General features: G+C 35.9%; 1 protein-coding gene across 1 annotated transcript; it reads right to left on the bottom strand.

Annotated features, from left to right (window-relative positions):
- Nucleotides 1–523: 523 nt before the first annotated feature.
- Smp_139630 (Lipopolysaccharide kinase,putative) lies at nt 524–14368 on the bottom strand (the record flags this gene model as incomplete). Its single annotated transcript, XM_018790363.1, has 8 exons — nt 524–976; nt 2567–3207; nt 4262–4337; nt 5166–5230; nt 6276–6545; nt 7656–7829; nt 11128–11280; nt 14267–14368. The coding sequence occupies 8 exons, from the start codon at nt 14366–14368 to the stop codon at nt 598–600; spliced, it is 1860 nt and encodes a 619-aa protein (XP_018646370.1). The 3' UTR covers nt 524–597.
- Between the last annotated feature and the right edge of the window lie 5858 nt (nt 14369–20226).

Below are 20226 nucleotides of genomic sequence, written 5' to 3' on the forward strand. Positions count from 1 at the left end.
AGTGTAGATAGGTAATATTACTGAATGAAGCTGTTTAAATTTTCAAAGCCGTAGCAGCCCAAATAAATCAGTGATAGCATCTCACTATGAAGCTAGGTGATGCAAATTCGAACACCCCAGGAAGCACCAGTTCCCACAACATTGCAGGCATACCTTGTTAACGAGCATAGAATATTACGGAACCTAGGTTCAGGGTTTCTTGTAGACCCCCTAGTTCAATCATCTAACATTATTTCCTTACTAATTTCTAGTGAGCGTTTAATACAATACTGTGGTATTGTACGGGTTCTAGTGCGTATACTAAATTTATTATCCACCTACTTCTAAAGAGGTAGATTCTATTTGGCTGCAGTTTGATAGATTGACAGACGTTCAGATACATTACAATCCTAATTTTGTAAACCCTGACTGATCATGTTACTTTCATTAGTGGCTTTGTATTCCAGAAAAAGCCCGTCTTTGGATTTTAACAATAACTCAATGATTGGATTAGAATCGGTAAAAGGATTCAGAAATTATAAAATACAATTATTCAAATAATTTATATGTATGGTAATTTGCAGAAAGTTATCACTTAATGCAGCCACAAAGTGCGATTCAACCGATCATCAGACGTTTTCGACCACGAAGTCGAACGTCCTCCAATTTGTTTAAAATTTCTTTGACTTCGTTTTCTTGTTTTTCCAAATGACCACCTGATTTTGTATTATCATGTTTAGGCTTTATCTGTTGATCATTCAGCATTGTCGATACATAATTATCACGATAGGACTTTATAATTAAATTCAGAAGAGATTCTGGAGTATTTAAATCGGAGTGGGCAGCGGTAATTTTTGACAGGGCTTTGTGATCAAGACCACATGTTAAGGCCCGTTCAAATACATACAAATCCACAGCTTTATCTTCTGCTAAACGCTGTGAGGTTAATCCAGAAGAAGAGCTTGAAAGTCCGAAATCTACAGGAACGATCCGAAAACTGGATTCTTCGTTACAATTATCTAACTGAAATTATGGAGAAATGTTGAACTAAGGAGGTTAGTATTAAAAACAGTAAGTGATTTAACATCTTCATTGCTCTAGTGATGATATAGAGCAAGGGATAAATCAAATAAAAATAATTTTTTAAATTTTTGTCCTACGACTCTATTATTTCTTATTCTGCTAACAGCGCTACACTTGGTGAGGATTTAGCTACTATTATATCAAAATCGAATTTCATAAATAAATCAGAATGTTGAAACTGAACTAGTGATATACCTTTTACCGAAGTCATCAGTTTCTTCTTTTTCAGGTTCGTTCAAAAGTAAAAAGTGATTGTATGCGTAGGACTATACTTCCGAAATGTTAAACATATGTGTTTCAGTTGCGTTAACATGTTCAAAGCATGAAGATTAGACATAACTGGATTTTCGACACTCGTAATTTTTGTATCCTTAGTTTCAGAGCAGTCGATCAATTATCATTCTGTGACAATCATCAACACTTATTATTCATTTTTATGTTTAAACACATTGTTATGCCTGCTCGTCGCTAATTTTTACATAGAAATCGCTCAATACTTATACATGTATGACAAAGAACCACTGCAATTCCATCGACGCGAAGTAAGAGCACTAAGACTGGTACAATTGAAGGTTTGTTAGCCACAAAACACGACGACCCTAGTCAAAAATACACTCATTTGTATGTTGATTGTACATCTTTTTCGATTACTAATTAGGATGAAATCACAAATAAACATTTGTACAAAGGGGTTTCGAAATAAATATGCACCAAACAAAGTAGTTATCATTAAATGTGTATGTGGTCTAGGATACTGCCTCGGTGCCCAAACACAAACGAGTAGTTTTCTTAGGGAGCCTTTGACACAGAGGTCTAATTCACAAGGCAGTGGAGCAACGTTAGATGTAATCCAATAGTAACGGGTGACCCACAATAGGTTCATACTACATTTTTTCCTTCAGGGTCCTTAACCCCATGTGCACCATTGGTTCAGAATCAGGGTTTTTATAACTTCCCTAGGTTGGCCCTTTATATCCATCAATCTGGTTAAAGCGCCGGACATTCGCTTTTTATCCTCATAATCACGTAGGCAACGCCCCTGCCATGAGGAGGCAGTCAGTAGGATTTCCTGTGAGTGGCTATATATGCGTGGCCATATGAGAGTTTCGAGGAGAGCAAATTATCCTCACACTCGGCCATACCACAGCATTTGGGGGCATCATCTGCACTATCGCTACCAGGACAAAAGATGAAACGTTACGAACTGCAACCTACTTTCTGACAAACAAAACACCCTTATCAATGAGATACAGAACTATGTTATGCGTATTGATAAGTAAAATATTACTAATTTGTTATCCTAAGTGATGAAGTTTCTGTCAAATACGCCAGTAATTTATTCATAAAAAGCCTGATTTTGTCTTTTAACCTCCGCATGGATGTAATCGGTGTACAGAATTACACGTGATCCAAAACATATACACTTGCTTTTTAGTAATACAGTTACTCAAGTGAATGACAAATCATAATTGAACTACGAGAGCAATATTATAAAGGTTTGCACAAAACTACCTGTTGAACAAGAATATTAGACATAGTCAAGTCACCATGTATTATATGATTAGAATGTAGCTGAGCTAGTAATCGACCTAATGCCGTTGTTAAATTTCGCAACTGTGAAGCTGTTTTCTCCTGGATATCCATGGTAGATAAATCTGATTTGACTGCAAGAGAAGATAATTTTTTAAACCAATCTTGAAGTGTGACAGCATTTGGACCAACTTCACCGAGCCAAATCCGACGTCGTCGAACATCAACTAGAAGGACTGGAGGGACATCTATTCCCACTTCTCTACAACGCAACAGCTGCCTGACTTCAGCTCGCATTCGCTGCATCGACAAAGTAGCATCCAATGTACTATGACGATACCGTTTAACAAATCTCTCCTTTACAATACATGGAAACGTATATGTTGAATGGAACAACTTAGTGTGATAGATTCGTGCCTCTGCTCCTTGACTGATTAAAGTCTCAAGTGACAAGGTATTTGGAACTGAGTCAGATAGTAGATCCGGAAACAATTCTGGATTAGACATGTAATATTCTGCAAGGAAAATAGAAAAAGGATGAACTGTGCACAGTCGCATCTCAGTAAGCTTTCGTTTATTTGATTTCAATTTCTCCAATCTAATCGCAGCTTTCACCTGAAAATTTATCGATTCACGTATGTTTATACGTACTTTTTTGAATCGATGTTCTGATGTACTTGGTTTTAAAAATGACTGTTTACTTGCAAAGATAAATATCATGATGCACAGAAAAAAGGGAATTCTGAAAGTTAATAAATTTTCGTTTTTATACTTTAAGAGCTTCGTTTTCCTATGACTTACTTACGCCTGTTACCCCTCGTCGAGGAGCATAGGCCGCTCACCAGCATTCTCCATCCAAACCTGTCCTCGGCAATCCTTTCCAGTTATTATTCATCCTTTTCATATCTGCTTCTATTTCCCGCCGTAATGTGTTCTTTGGTCTCCCTCTTTTCCGCTTCCCTTCCGGATTCCGAGTTAGGGATTGCCTTGTAATGCACATTGGTGATTTCCTTAATGTATGTCCTATCCACTTCCAACGTCTTTTCCTAATTTCCTCTTCAGCTGGAAGCTGGTTTGTCCTCTCCCACAGAAGGCTGTTGCTGATAGTATCCGACCAGTGAATGTTGAGTATTTTGCGTAGACAACTGTTTATAAATATTTGTACCTTCTTGACGATAGTTGAGGTAGTTCTCCACATTTCAGCTCCGTACATTAGGAATGACTGTCTTGACGTTCGTATTGAAGATTCTGACTTTGAAATTAGTTGACAGTTGTTTTGAGTTCCATATGTTCTTCAATTGTAGAAATACTGCCCTTGCTTTGCCAATCCTCGCCTTTACATCTGCATCCGATCCTATGACAATGTTTATTATACTGGCAAAAACATGAAAGCACTTTCGAACTTAACTAAACGGGACTCTGCTGCAATGTACGAGAAAGGGCTTCATATGAGACAATAATCACTTTACAACTATTTTACCAGTTATTCCTTCTGAAGTTAAATGACCATTAACATTGTGAAATACTGAATACACATGCTAAATTAGGTATTGAAAGACCCTTCTAAATGACATTTCCTAAAGTTAACCAGATCTAAGGTACATAATAAAGTTGACTTTAATACGTGAGTAGTTTCTGATTAGAACCATGCTTTTATATTTTAGCTTACATTAAGTTTGCCTAAACCCCATGGAGTAAGTAAAAGTAATGCAGTCACTACAGCAAGTAACATAATACCCGAGGAACTGACACACGAGACATAAGGCAAAGAGAAGTCATTTATCAGAACCATGTGATATATTAGTCCAATACACCTGAAACCAGTAAATATCTAATCAAACTGTCTGAAGTGTATTACACACATATATCACATAGTTCCGATAGACTTTGTCTTCTCATTGTGTTGCCTAAATTTATCAAAGGAACTGTTTCAAGTTTTAGAAAAGGTGAAAACTATCAAGATGTCACGTAAAACAGAAAGGTTTGAATTGACTGTTATTGTTTGCTTATTTTTAATCAACAGATAGCATACTGGCTATTCAATAGTACCTGCAAAATACTACGAAAAGAATTCTTAATGTTAGTAGTCATAATGTGATAAAAACTTTACATCTATCGTAAATCAGTCCCACTGGAAAAGTTAATCACCAGTTTGCTGTGTTTAACACGACATTAGTATCCGTTATTCATCTCACATATTCAAATTGGTTAGCAGGGTAACTCTCAAGTGATATATATATATAACTGAGATCACCGCAAAAACTAATTGATTAGTTAACAAATTAAAATACATCAAAACTCGGTTTACAAAAAAAATATTCAACGGTATAATGGAATATTGTTAACTGAAGCAACATAGATCAATCCACATCACAAAGAGAAATCCGTGATGAATGCAATTAATAACATATTTTTGATGGCAAATATATATTTTATCTAATATAAAAACAATACAACTGTGAAAAATAAATAAATAAAGCATGTAGAACGTAAACAATCATTGATAATATGAAATGTTTTTATTCAGACGATTAATATATTACGAGGAAAATGCTTGTGTTTAAAGACTTTACCAATCGAGAGCCTTCAGAAATTCATCTTCTGTTATTTGTAAGCACTTCGAGGCTTCGATTAGCATCTGGAAAAAGAAGCACACAACAATAATATGGACAATATAAATATGAAAGGAAAAGAATCTAATTGGCTTCAATAACACTATAAAGATTCACTTGAACGGAAGATTTTCATGCACTAAACGATCAATATACAAACATTTTTAGGCTATTAGAGTATACATTAAAAGTCTTGTTTATTGTATAAAAACCATCATGGATATGCAGTTTATTCAGGTAAGGTTATCAAACTACTAGCTAAATAAAATGAACAGATTATTGTATTACTTTTGATAAAGAAGATAAATTATCACTAAATTTTAAACTCAAAATAATGGGAAAAATGAGAGGAAATTTGAGTAAATTAGGTTAGATTTGAAAACATTGTTTTAGGGTACATTAAGTTTGTTAGCAGTTAAGATTGAGCATTAAACTCTGTAGGCTTGTGCACCCTGTGATGCAAATGTATTATAACCTTTTACATTTACCAATCACTTTAAATTTGCATAAAGCCGATAACAAATTACTGCTGAGTGTGCTGCTTTTTGGTTGCACGAATACACAAATGACAACTTAAAGTATTGATAAATAGAGGATGATATAGCACTGTGGCATACCAAAATGCTGAGTACAGCATAAGAAACTATGTGGTAGGTAAAAAAAGAACCGACAGTTGTTTCAGCAGTAAAAGATAGGAGTAAGGGGATAATCACAGAAGAGAAAATTGGACAAAAGTTTTAACAGCTGGTTTTGTTTTTCGCACGTTCTAACTATGCTATACGTTTTAGACAATTTATATGCAACAACAGTTTATTGTAGACTTGATTAGTAACGAAAGCACACTTTTTTGATATCCAGTTGGGTTCGCAGGGCCATCTTTATGGATAGCCTTGAAAATACTTAATTCCAAGAGTTCCATTCTGCCACAACTGCACATTAGTGACTGACTCAGCCTGAACACCGTCAACTTTATAGAGATATATTTTGAGATGTCACTCTTCTGATATATGTAGTATGAGGAAATTAAAACATAACAAAACATGTTCACCAAGTAAATAATTATACTCTTACTTTTTGTCTACGCAATATATCGATCAATTTCATTTGCTTTTTAAATGTTGAAATTAATTCGGACTTCTGCTTTTCCAACCGCTTATTTTCAGCCATTAAATTATCCATATTATGACGCATAGATCCAACGCTCTCACGTGTAGATGAACGGACCTTGTCTAATTCAGCTTTATAACGATCAGATTCTTCAATTGCACGATTAAGACGTGTAGTCAAAGATTTGATCTCGAAAACTTGCTGATCAGAATTACGTTTCAGTGAATCATAATCCTGTTTAAGATACAGTTGGTTTTAGTATGATGAAATAGAAGTCCAATAGGTATATGTATGAGTACATAATAATTAAACAGATGCATATAATTTTTAAGTAGTCGAGGATAAAACTTGAATAATACATTCGAAACATTAATAAAACCATTGAGAGCTGACATTTGTCACCAGGTTCATGTTAAATATTATATTTTTATTATTACTAATAGCAGTACAAATAAGGGAATTTTGCGTGTTTATATAGACATTGACTGATATATCGTTTACTTATCATTATTTTTAGTTTACACTACCTAGTGTCCGAAATCTCATAGCTAGTCACACAAACACAAACCTATCAAACAGAAAGACTCAAGCAAAAGTTAGAAGAAAACTATAGACAACGGGGTACGACAGAACACTGGTTACAACTCCATGTATACATAAATCCAAAATATCATCCCCATAAAAATTCATAAATGCACACCACATACTCATGAGTAGCTAAATGTATCTGCATGAAAATTCAAAAAGACACACAAAGTTAGGTAGGATTTCTTACAAAATGGATCGATTTCGAAACCACAGAAGACGCACCCCCATCTCGTTACGTTAGCCTACGTTATGTTTGTATGTTGTTCCGAAAGAATTTGTAATCACTGCTTCAGAGTATCCAATAATACAAGAATTATTTCACTAATTAAATAGGACGTGCTTTTTTCTGAAAATACTTGGACCAATGAATAGACGAATAACTGAAAAAATGTTGACCTGTAAATTTCAGGCATTATCATAGCAAACCAACACATTTTATTCCAATCCAAATTAGTAGCTAAGTATCAGTTTTTGGAATTGATTTTGTGTAGGTGTCAGTGATACTTCGCAGCTGCCTAAATTGAAAGTAGAACGAAGTTCAAACTACCCATACAGTGGTAAGAAGTTAGGCGTTTAGACGATAAAGCCGTCACTTGATATATCTACTCTAAATTTGCCTTTTATTGGGACTCTATACAAACGATATCATATAATGATGTAAAATGTATTTTAATTTATTAGTCTACATATGATAGTAAGAAACAAAAAGGAAGCAGAGCACAACAACTATGAAACATTAACTGAATAATAATTTACCTTTTTGTAATTAGTCTTTTCTGTTTCTAGTTCATTACAGTGAACGCGTGTTTCGCCCAAACTTTTTTTCATTTTTTCTAACTGAGATGAATGTGCAAATGTGACTCGATGTAACCGATTGCGTTCTTCTTCCAGTTCTTGCATACGACTTTTCATTCGAACAATTTCACCATTCTAAAATGAAGATAGACATTTACCCAAGAATAAAAGAAAAATTAACGTAGAACAAAAGATGGTAAAATTATAGAGACGAAACAAACAGAATCACGAAGGTGACTTATAAATTTTTGTGCCGAATTTAAATATCACGTATAACGAACAGCAGAAATATCTTTATATTGTGCTCAGAACGTTTAATACAATAAAAATTTAGTTTTTGCGATTATAGAGTAAAAATATTATTGTTAAACTTACCAAACTCCCAGTTCTTTCTCAGTAGACTGCAAATAACAAACAAATCGACACCATCCCTAAGCTCTAACCATTTTACCCTAAAACAAATATTCACCTACTGACATTATATTTTATGGACAAACTAACCAGAGAGCAATAATTAGATTTTTGTGAGAAATTCATCCACATCCAAATGCCTAAAAATCAGTTCTGTTTTATAGTTGATGGAAGTCCGTGATGAAAACATCTCGATCCTCACCATAAATATACAACCCTAACCAAGAAAAATGTGGGGCTCTTAGAAATCTATTTCAGTCCCTACAAGGGATCGAAGAGACGGAAGGACGAGTTTATATGCTGTTTTTTTAATTACCAGGTAGAGTCAACTGTAGAAGACTTCTACATATTAACTTAATATGTACAATCTGTCTAGATTTCGTAGTATTATTTTTTTCGTTCTCATAAACTACGCGTTTACAAAAGCGGTTTTCCGATAGACTAAAGACCATAATTGCCCGAAATATTTGCTAAATATACTGTAGTCATACCAAATAATGATTTTTCCAAAGACAGTAAGGTATAGGAAATGACACTGAATACACACAAAATGTAAAATAATCCGAGAAAATGCCATGAGATGCGTGGTAATGAACAAACTAATATCAACAGTGATCACTAAAGTATCAAACAGATAGGTAACGTAAATAGTTGTTAATCGTATTGCTTGTTTTATGCCACGTGTGCTAGCAGTGATATTTCTAACAGGACATAAAATTAGTCAGTCGATTATAACGAACGTAGAACTTGGCAAAGATATACATCGATACAAGCTGCCACAACAAATCAGAACAGCGAGAGGAATTTGAACAAGGAATATAAATAATTTAAAAAATAGTACGACCGACAATAAAAAAAGATTATACATAAAAAGTCTAGTTTGAAAAGCAAAATTGAGTTTGTGGAGTATAAAGTATGAAATAATGTTGTAAATCGAAATCCAAGGGAAGATAAAGAATGGATGTATGTGTTGCACTGGAACCAATATTAGACGTATCAACTAAGACCTACAATCACCGAGAACGAAGTAAACCATAGGTTAATAACAGCTACGTCTATCCTTCATGTTTCGATATTTGGGCTTACATTATAGGTAACAGTGCTTACAAATAGATGTATTATACTGCAATTATCAAGATCTGTTTAGGATAATCGGGTTTCGTCAACCACCAACTTATCAGAGCCGATGATGCTTTTAAAATAAGTGAGGTGATCAACGCATCCAACTACTTTATCGAGTATGATTATTCTCGGACGGTTGATGAAGCTTTAGGAGAATGGTTGATCGTAGGGATAGTAAGTGAAAAAAAAGCTGATTGAGATGAGTTCGAGTGCTATTACAGGTATGACAGTTGGACTGAACGATCTAGGTAGATGCAGACTACCTAGTTAGGGTCGGCGCAACTATCGTAACTGGTGCTTGGAGACGTTGGATGACATGAGTCAGAATTGTTCTTAATGGAGCATTCACTCTTAGTCTTCTTCAGATACTGAGTCCCAAAATGCTATACTCTTTTACTCCTTACTAAACTTAATCTTTTCTACTAATAATGATACTGTTACTACTTCTATCTTGGGATTTGTCTCTCTGTGCTAACCTAATGTGGCAACTTGAACCGATGAACATATAAATTATATTGTACAGTGCATATGAGTGACTGATCAGAGATGAGAGGGAAGTTGTCACTTTCCAGTTGACAATATCGTGGAAAGATACTTTCTTTTGAACAATTTACAAGACGAAATATCTTACAATTCAAAATTACGGCTGGAAACGACTCATTCCCTGTCCCATTACATTTAATCAGAAAAAAGAAGCCGAAAATAAACACTGAATACTATGAGGTACAAAAACAAATCAATGATAAAGGTGCAGATTATATGAGTAATTAAAGGATACTGGGATATTGGGGATCATCTGCTGATGATAACGCCCACAACAGTATTTCCACATTTTGTTTAAAAATTGACGTTTGATGGTAGGATTTGGACTATCCCGTTATTGACATCTTAACTGAACTTTGATCAGCTTTAGTTGGCATACGTGCATCCTGTGCGAACTGCTTAGATAAAGTCATTATTGGACAAGTTTATATAGATGGACTGTAGCTAGCAGTTCAACTCAGGACGCGTGTTTCGCTCTACAAGGGACTCGTCCTTTGGATTTACCGGGATCCCAGAGTCGGGGCTTTTTTCGGGACTCAAACCCAGTACATTTCGCGTTAAACACCATCACGTTATCAATAACGGGATAATCCAAAGCCATATAAAGTCGAATTAAGACTCATACCTGCTGCACAAGTTAGTGGTTATCAGGACTCGGTAGCCAAGTGGATAACGCGATTAAGTTTTAAGCGAAACGTGCTTTGTTTGAATCTTGGAGTGGAAATCAACTCTGGGATGTAGACAAATCCAGCCGACCAGCTCCTAAAGGGACCGAAACGCGTCTCAGATTCCACTGTTAGCAATAGTCCATCTACATAAAAATGTTGGCAAAAGTTATTTTAAATTGAGTGGCTTTCGTAGGAAAGATAATATTTCGAAATGACCCTCTAGAAAGATGCACTGAGAAAAGCCACGATTTTATACCATAAATCTAGATGATAGAAAAGTAAATACCTTAACTGCATTTAAAATAGAATAAACTAGTAGGTACTACAAAAAGCCTCTTACAAATAAGCCAGAAAATTCCTACTACTTAGTTATGAAATAACAATACCTTAATCCTACGTTTGTTATCGAGGGCAGATAGTATGCACGGTATATAAAACTTTAAATAACAGCACAGACGCGTCACCATATAGGTTTCAGTTGTTTCTTAATGTACCGTACTTGTTACTATAACAAGAACTTATATTCGCCTTGTCTTACCAAACTGAGTTGCTTTCTAATCGCTTAGAATATTTAGAAATATCATACAAATATACAAATCACTTAAGTTTACATTAAACACTCTTCTAGCTATTTAGGCTAATGATACCTGTAAAAATATAAATAGTTTAAAAATAAGGATTAAACAAACTTGATGAGTAATCTGTGAATTGAGCTTTTGATTTTCTTCTAATAGTACGCGGACTTTTGCTTTCAGGTACCGATTTTGAGCTTTCAGACCTAGACCTTCGGCAGGTTCTGGAAGAACATTGCGGTCGTTTATTTCATCTTTGTCTGAATAAGGCTGAAGTTTAGATAGCAAGGCAAAAGAAAACGTTACAGAGAACCAAAGAATCTCACCAATCGGCTGTATAATGCCATATCTAACGACTTGATCTATCGAAAAATGTTATTTTGATACAAGAATGTGAACTTAATTTCTATTTTACGAACTATTAAATTGAGTTGGGATGAGAAGTAGGATAACAGATTAGGTTAAGTGAACAGGTGGACTCCTGGTAAGAGGTTAACTTGAAAACCTTCATATCATAGCAAAAGTAAGAATAGTGTGAGATACATCTCAAATAAGGAGAGTTGATACAGGTTTCGCTTTTGCACAATTCATCTAACCGTTCAGGAACGAAATTGAAGTGACTAGCCACTGATTTCTACACTGATCTGCTTGATGACACTTAAACCAATGAATTGAATAACCTTATAGAGATTAAGTGAAGGATACTTGTGTTGGTTTATTATTCTTAATTCACGGATGAGTATCTACATTAAAAGAACCACCACTTCTGTTTTTTCCACTCTTTTAGAGTTAGCAAATAGTGTTAGACATGGGTAATACATGACTGAGCCACTGAAGAGTTGTCAGTGTAAAAGACTGTAGGGACTAGTACTATGTTAAGCCCACATAGGTTATTTTAGCCTCTGGACAGACCAATCTATTCAGTCTTCTCAAGCCACATTTTTACCCTATCACTTATTCGCTTATTAACCCCGACTATCTTTTATATGAACGTCTGTGTGCTAATCACTTGCCCTAATCATTATTTGTCTGCAAATTATTTTTGTCTAAATATAAAAATTGAGTCACGCTTGATAAAAACGAGTTGGCTCACTAACCTTCTACACTGAGCGTCCATTTGTTTCGCTTAGCTTTCTCCGCTTCCTTTACTCCGTCTATCTGGATCAACGACTTTATGAAATACACGTATTCAAAATCCATTCTCATTCCCCTATTCACTAACGCGATTTAAGCCGATGATCATACACAAGGATAGCTGAAATGTATATTTCGATAACGATCATTCGTCAAATTTCGAGTCACTGAAAACCATCAATCCACATGACGTTTCTTTCCATCATTAAAGTTGGTGTCTGCCTTAAGTCAACGACTGTCTGAACAGTATTACCTATCTACCTAGGTACTAAGACTACTAGGCAAATTTACTACGTCCAAATGCCCAGCTTTACAGAGAAGCCAGAAACGTTTTCAGTTCAGTAGAAAAACAGGTAAGGATAACGATATCTTTATCCTTCAGAGTCCTTACAGTGTCATCCAATGGAATGGGATTAAGATGACTAAAACTGGAATTCCGTCGATGTGTCATTCCACTTTCATTAATGTTATACCTACAGCAGTAAGATTGGGAGAATTCGCTACAGCGCTTTTAGATACCCATAGAGCAAAATTTGTAGGTTCTTCACGATAGCTAGGCGAGATCAAGTGAATATCCATGATTGTGTTGTATAGGTTTTAAAAGGATAACATATAGATGGAACGAGATCCTAAATTCCTACTAGTGAAACTTGTCCTATTAAAAGGTTAGAAATTCAGATATGTAGCCAAGACTGCAGCTTTATAGAACTAAGACAAATATTTTGAAAGCTTAGATTGTTTGCATTAGCTGGGTATGGGAAAGAGAACATTAGATGACTGATAACAAAAGATAAATTTTAGGATGAAGGTAAAGGAATGATGGGGAGCGAGATGTGTACAAGTACTATTGGAAGTGTGTGGCCAGTTAACATATGTTTGGTCGCCAAAGCCACGAAAGAAAGTTTTCTATATGAACTAGAATATAAGCCAAATTAGAAGCGGAGGTTTTTTGACCCTATAGTGTAACTGTAAAGCTGAAGGCATAGCTGTCTAAGACAAACAACATATAGAATGTTTTAAATCTTAGTATGAGAACTAGAAACTTGTAGGCCAACGAAAGAATGAGATTTTTACGGGAGACCTTTTGTCTCTGTTATGATTTGTAAAAAGGCAGCATCGCTGTAGATGATGGTTGTTTACGGATATCACCTTATTACTCCCAAAGCCTTACAATATTTGAGTACCCCAAAACTGAAGACTAGAAGATTTCAGCCATTCAGAGTCAGCAAGAGAGATGGAAAAATACAGAGCTATCTAACCATTAGTTTAGATGAGAACCGCGTACGTAACAGAACTGTGAACACTTGATAAGGTGTTTAAAAGTGCAACTGTTAAAAATATCCTTACACTAGGTAACATTTGTGCACATAAAATAGCCATGAACTTTTTTGCAAGAAATTAAAAGTGCTAATTTTTAATCAACACACAGTTTTGAGCTTTAATGATACAATGAAATACCCATATATTAATGATAAGAAAACCGGAGTAAAAAAACAATCTCAAACCACCCAAACCAGGTTGTTTTATCGCTCAAGCTGACGGAGCTCAGAATACCACCTTGTTATTAAGTTTATTTGTTTGAACACACAAACATTAGTACAGGGGAGCATCAAATACATACGCGCCACACAATAACAATGAGGCCAGTAGCATGTACCACTGATTTGTGTAAGTGCTGTGATACTGCCCCAGCGCCCAAACCGAGGCATGTAATAATGAGTAGATAGCAACACTTAGAAGTAAGACAAAACTATGATCTATGGATGACATTTAGGCGACTTTTAGAAGACTCATCTATTTACTAGTGTCAAAAGAGAGTTGAAAATTAGTATGACGAGTTAGGATTAGGATCTCGGATTAAAATTTAGAATCGGGAATTAAAGTAGGGGTTTTTACCGCGAAATGACATCAGCTATATCGCCAAAATGTCATATAACTACATAAATGAATTTCACTCCAAAATCGAAGACTTGCCACCCCTAATTCTATTGGTTCGTCCGAGCCAGTCAGTCAGCTACAACGTAGGACCAGGCACATATATGCATCAGTCCAAGTCGCCAAACATTTCGAGAGTAATACTTTTTTATTCACTACTCAAACTAATACACAGCTTCAAACGAACCTCATGGTTGTGTTTATGTTCGTCAACAGGAGAACTTATTCCGTTTTCAACTTCACAATTATGCTCAGGATTTCTCTCCAGAAAGTCGCTCTTTTCTGTCATAGGACTTGTGCAGGGTTATAATTTATATAACTACCTGTAACATTTTGGACTTTGATTTGGCTGGATATATGAGCATTCATCAATACTCTGGGCTTCCTGAGCCTAATACGTTATTAATAAAGGACGGTAACAAATGAACTACAAGTATTTTTCCTGCGCTTCTCAGAAGATCATTTGTTTTGGCCTCAAGCAAAGAGTTTATATGTCTTGGAAGTAAAATGGCAGTAACTTGTACCTGTACTTATATTCTTTATCGAGACATCCATTCACAGGATTTGCCAACGCCTCACGAGCCAAGGAGTTCATGAACAGCGGGGTCGCGAAGGTCAACACAATACATATATGTATTGCCATATTTAAAAAAATACGAGATTTTCTTTTTGAGCTCAGAACCAATTGAAAAAGCCAAAAGAGGTCATTTTACCTTTCCGAGCATGTAGTTAAGACTCAACGTACTCCACTTTTGGAAAACAAGTTGATTATTCCGAAATACACTGGGCCTGTGGTGTCCAGTACAAATCAACACTCACATGATTCATCCTAGCTTTTGTACAAACCATAATCATCTAGACAGAACGTAACATCGAGTCATTTTTACCTCCATAATGACTCCATTCTTTTCACGGGAAATAGTGACCTTCTGTGTACATACATTTGTAAAGAAATAACACCACTTATAGTAGGGTTACTTTCCTCCTGGTTCAGAATTTCGGGAGATTCGGATGAGTTTATCGGTGGCGGGATATTTTCAACGTCAGAGATTTGTTCAGAATCGACACTGAGTTTGTGATTTTCAGGATTCAGATGCGTTCGGTACCTTGACACAAGTGGTCTGTAAATAAGATAAGATTGACGATGGTTAACAGTGTGATCCAAGACGGGCGTTTCGTTCCTTTTGAGAGTATTCGTCTGAACAAACTTGTGACTAAGTGGATAGCACGGTGGCGTCTGAAGCGAACTGTAACAGAGTTCGGGCCCCGAATTGAACATCAACTATGAGATTAAGGTACATCCATGTCATGTCCTTCTGCAATGATTCGCTTACATCTTTACATACACGTATTTCTATCCCTTTAATTATGGTAATAGCAGTAATGAAGTTTAGAAGAAGCTTTGAGGACACTCCATAACGGAATTTGGAACCTTCGGAAAGCTAATAAGTTATGATCTTCAATTCATACCTAGCTGTGGGTTTTGTCAAGAGGCATTTAGGAGTCCAAACCCACAAGAATGTAGAAAACAGAGAATTCTGCGTTATTTCGTACGTTTTCACACACTAGTATGGTAACGCATTTGAAACGTCATGTTATCAAACTCAAGACTCGGCCATATGGTTGCCTTAGTTCCGCATTTCCATTTACAATTGCTGTAAATTACCTTTATCATTAACTGTAAGCACATTCTATGTGCTTACTCAGCCGTCGGCTCAGTTATTCACTTGCTGTTTCTTCTTTCCAACCCTCTCATAAGCTGCTCTTCACACTTTTCTGGCAAATAGGTCACCCTCAGGCTGAAGGAAGATATACCAAAGACTGAAGACCACGGTAAATCTAGTTGTCAACCAAGTATTGGGTATACCACGACACGCATACCTTACAACTGTTAGTCAGTTTGGATTAAACACTTCCCGACATATCGATAGCCTTTCAAATATATCTTCGAACCTCATCGTCTTCCGACTTCTAAATTGACTAGGTTGGCATACTTCGATTATAAAGGTGCTACGTATTAAGGCGTTGTCGAAATCCAAATAATTGTGACATCTGTATACAGTATCCAATATCTTCATCTTGAGCATGGATAAACCGACTGATTTCTTTGCACTCACTTCTTGTTGTTTCTGTGCGGTTACAAGTATTTCTCAATGTCTAATAATTCTTTCGAGATCAATAATCAGTTCGTGAATTCATTTATTTGTATGGGTCATTGATACTCCAATTAAATCCGTTCTCTGCAGAATTGTGCTCAAGCGGGTGTTGTGTTGTATCATGCGCCTAGAAATGAACTCATCTATTCGCGTGTTTACCAGTCCATAACAATTAAATGCCTCTTTAATCTGTCTATATATTTTTGACCTGATACGAAAGTGTGTCACCTGATATTAACATAGTTAGGTCTGTTGCACATATGTGATCTTGGCCTGTCTGCGTTTGGCCATGCTTATTTTACTTGCTGTCCGTCTTCTTACTTACCAGTATGTTATACATTGTCTATGTCCATATACAAGGTGATTCATGCTCAACTATTGCGGGTACACTATTACTGGCTTCTAATAATGTCTCTTATCGTTCGTCTCTTGTCCACATACACACTTCCGTCAATTCCTCATATTTGTCTTTTTATCTATGATTCATATGAAGGGAATCAGTCGAAGGAACACTTATGAAGAAAATTGAACCTGCATTTTATTCTTCTACATCAGTGGAGTGTACATAGGGGGAATATATGTGATCGGTTACAAGACGTGTCAACGTTACATTATCTGTAGATACCTCAACGTGCATGTCTGTAATTGTTGTCACCATCGCTGATCGATTTACGAATGGTTAAGTCTGTTTTACTTAGAAGTATAACCAGGTCTTTGTATGGTTGCAGCTATCACACTTCTGAAGTACTATCTGTTAAAGATGAAGTGAAATCCTGTTGACATTAGAGCCTTGTGCTATCAATATGGCGATATGTAAGGGTATGATAAAAACAGTTTATTCTCGAGTAACAATGCGTTACATGACACATGCCAGTTTACAAGTAAATCCGAATTTTTACTTATAATACAGGCTTCACTGTGATAAGTTACTCAGTCTAGTTGATATAAAGCATATTGGTCACAGAATTAAGGGAGAAAACACTTCTCACATATGAATGTAAACAATACTAGTAAAACTCGAATTGCCAATATGAGAGTAAGTGTGGTTTAAGGAGGTTGCGTTGTGACGTGCAAATAACGATCGAGAGTAAATCCACGTAAAGTTGGGAGATTTTAGAAACCGCATACTTATACCCCTTTGAAATATCTGAGGTATTATTGATTTCGCAGAAAGTCACACGTTCAATGTGGGTTTTCGGTGGCATATCATGAGGGAGCTGAAGAGAAGAGTTAAAAACGAAAGGACGAGAAGCAGATCAAACAATATGTTAACGAGAACGAGCCGAGGTATGGTAATAAACAAACAAAGAACTGTATGAATGGAGGTGGTCCGAAAGGAAGATGAAAGTCTGGTAGTATGTTTAGTTTTAAAATATAGTACAGAAAACGGTGTTCGGATAGACAAATAGCTCCCTCCCTCATTTTTCTGTTTTTTTCACCAAAGCTATTTCAGCTCATTTTTATTATTATAAGTTTTACAGGGTCATGGGCGGACTTCATCTTGGCGTAATTGTCTAGTTTTGATTATAATAAGGTTTCTCGGTAGGAAGTAATATATATATATATATATGTAATATGTTACCACTAAGGCAGGTACACACCGTTTTCGGAGGTATTTACAACGTTGGTTTGTACATAAGATGCTTACACATTAAGGTTGTCAAGTATATGAAATTAATAAAAATAAAAGAAGGTAAATTCGTCCGGATGTCTAACAGCTTTAGTGATAAGGTTTATGTTTTGCCACTGCATAGAGTACAGTTTTCAAAATATTTCCGAAAAAGGTATCGCTGCACACCAGGTCCGAACTCCAAATTCTTTTGTTAGATTTCTGGTCCTGATAATTATTTATGTAAATATAACTTTTTAAGTAGTTTATGGTTTTTATAAAATGCTTCTAAGGGTGAATTATAATCAGGCTTGTCAATACACTATAAGTAAATGTATTTGTGACATAATTTACACGCAATTTTTACAGGTGTGATCATTGATTTACAACACTGATTTACACACAAAACGCTTCTCAAATAGGGTCGCTAAACAAACGAAATCAATGAAAATATGTGATGTCGATAATTGGGTGTTTGGGTTGATACTATACTATGAGCATTTTTTGGTCTGTCTCAAGAAACGATATCGGGTCTACTCTGTGACCTTTGGAAACTAATATCAAGTCCATGCTCGGCATTCTTATGCTAGAGTTGTCGTGCTGCCAAGTATTTTTGCGGGACAATCGTTTGAGAAGTTTATAGTTGTCACCTAGTAAATGCAAATCGCACCTGGTATTAGTCGTGACTTTGATAAGCAGGAGAAGCCCCATGGCTGCTCACTGCGAACGTCATACTGAAATAAGAAAAAAGAAGATCCAAAGGGGCAATGAAACACTCGGATACGAACCCTAGGCAGTGCTTAGCAGTTTGTAGTGGAACAGACAAGGGTATAATTAAGTAATAGATTAAACTCATTCTAGCTCATGTAGCTCGAGAGAAATGTGGTTGGGTTCTTTAGATAGGAGAATGCCGTAATAAAGAACAATGAGCTGTGATATGCAGTAAGGTTGAATGGGTTCAGATGATGGAAGGGAAGTCAAAGTAAGAACACAGACGGCAGTTTATTGGAATGGAAGGTGCATCAAAAGTGAGTAAAAGTGTTAGGAGATGCTGGCAACTAAACATTTTATTGCCCGCTTTTTAATTCGCTTTTTTCATCTAGTTGCAGCCGCTAGGTAACAATGTAAAAGTCTGATTTAGTATGTTAGAAGTTATCGTAATAGAATAGCGAATTCAACATAAAACTGGAAACATGAGTCTTGGCAGAGTGTGTGGAGGGAAAACGTCAGTATCATCGATTGATTGCCTCATCCTCAACCACAAAGAGCCTGAAACAAACACCATATTCTGCCCCACAAACATGAATAGATTAAAGTCATCGCCCTCACTATCAGTATCTGCTGGTCAGCAACTCCTTCCACCCTCCTTTTGCGGTGTTAGTTTTATTAGGATCTATTTTTAGATAAAATATTATATCTCACACGATGCTCCGTGTTTCACATCCTGCTGGAGAACACTTTCTATAGGCACTGTTCTACAGGCCTACAAGGCGTTTACATATTATGGACTTAGGGTAAGGCATCGATGAAATGCTTCAAATGACTGTGCTATAAATTATAGGCTTCTAAACGAATTATAAGAATTAGGAAGGGTATAATGAGAGATAAATATTTGTCGAAGAAGACCGAAAAGCTTAGGAATATAAAAGTTATGGATAAAACACAATTGTATTAACGAAGAATATTTTATCCAGTAATTTCTCATCAGGTTCTTTAATTACATATCAAAATTAATAATCCAAGTTTAGGGCAAAGTGCGCCAAGTAAAATTAAAACATGTGAATCAGGGATTGCTTGTCATATAAAATCAAGTTAAATGGTTACTGTTGAGATGACTGATATGAAGTGTTAACTTGAATAAGTTCATATGTTAAGTGAAATTGTTATAGATAAGGCAATGAGCAATGAAATACAATTATTGGTAAACAAAGTGTACGTACAAGTAAAAAGCCGGTGAAAAATAAACAAGAATAAACTCAAATTAACCTGCTGCTATTGGTATTTTGTACTATCCTAGCCAGCTGATGGGCTACAAACTCTATAGATGCAAGACCACTGGTAGTAGGCAGGAGAGTGTGGTGTTTTCTAGGTTATGTTCGTCAGGATAATAGTGTAACTGTAAATAGATCCACAAAATCAATAGCTCTGTAAGTGTTCGACATAGGATGTTGAGCACATTGGTTTTAATGGACTCATCTAGTTGAAGGCGCCTGGGCATGCATTTGCACCAGATCACGATTGGGAACGCCGTGCTCAACATCTCCTGCGATCACTAGCCAGATTAGATCAGTTACTTCTCGATATATTGATAAGATATCAAGTATATCCTCGAACCTCCTCGCTCCTGACATTTGATTTCTCTGGGTGGGCACGATTCAATTA

This window comes from Schistosoma mansoni, assembly GCF_000237925.1.
Source record: "Schistosoma mansoni, WGS project CABG00000000 data, supercontig 0125, strain Puerto Rico, whole genome shotgun sequence".
Classification (NCBI taxonomy): Eukaryota; Metazoa; Platyhelminthes; class Trematoda; order Strigeidida; family Schistosomatidae; genus Schistosoma; species Schistosoma mansoni.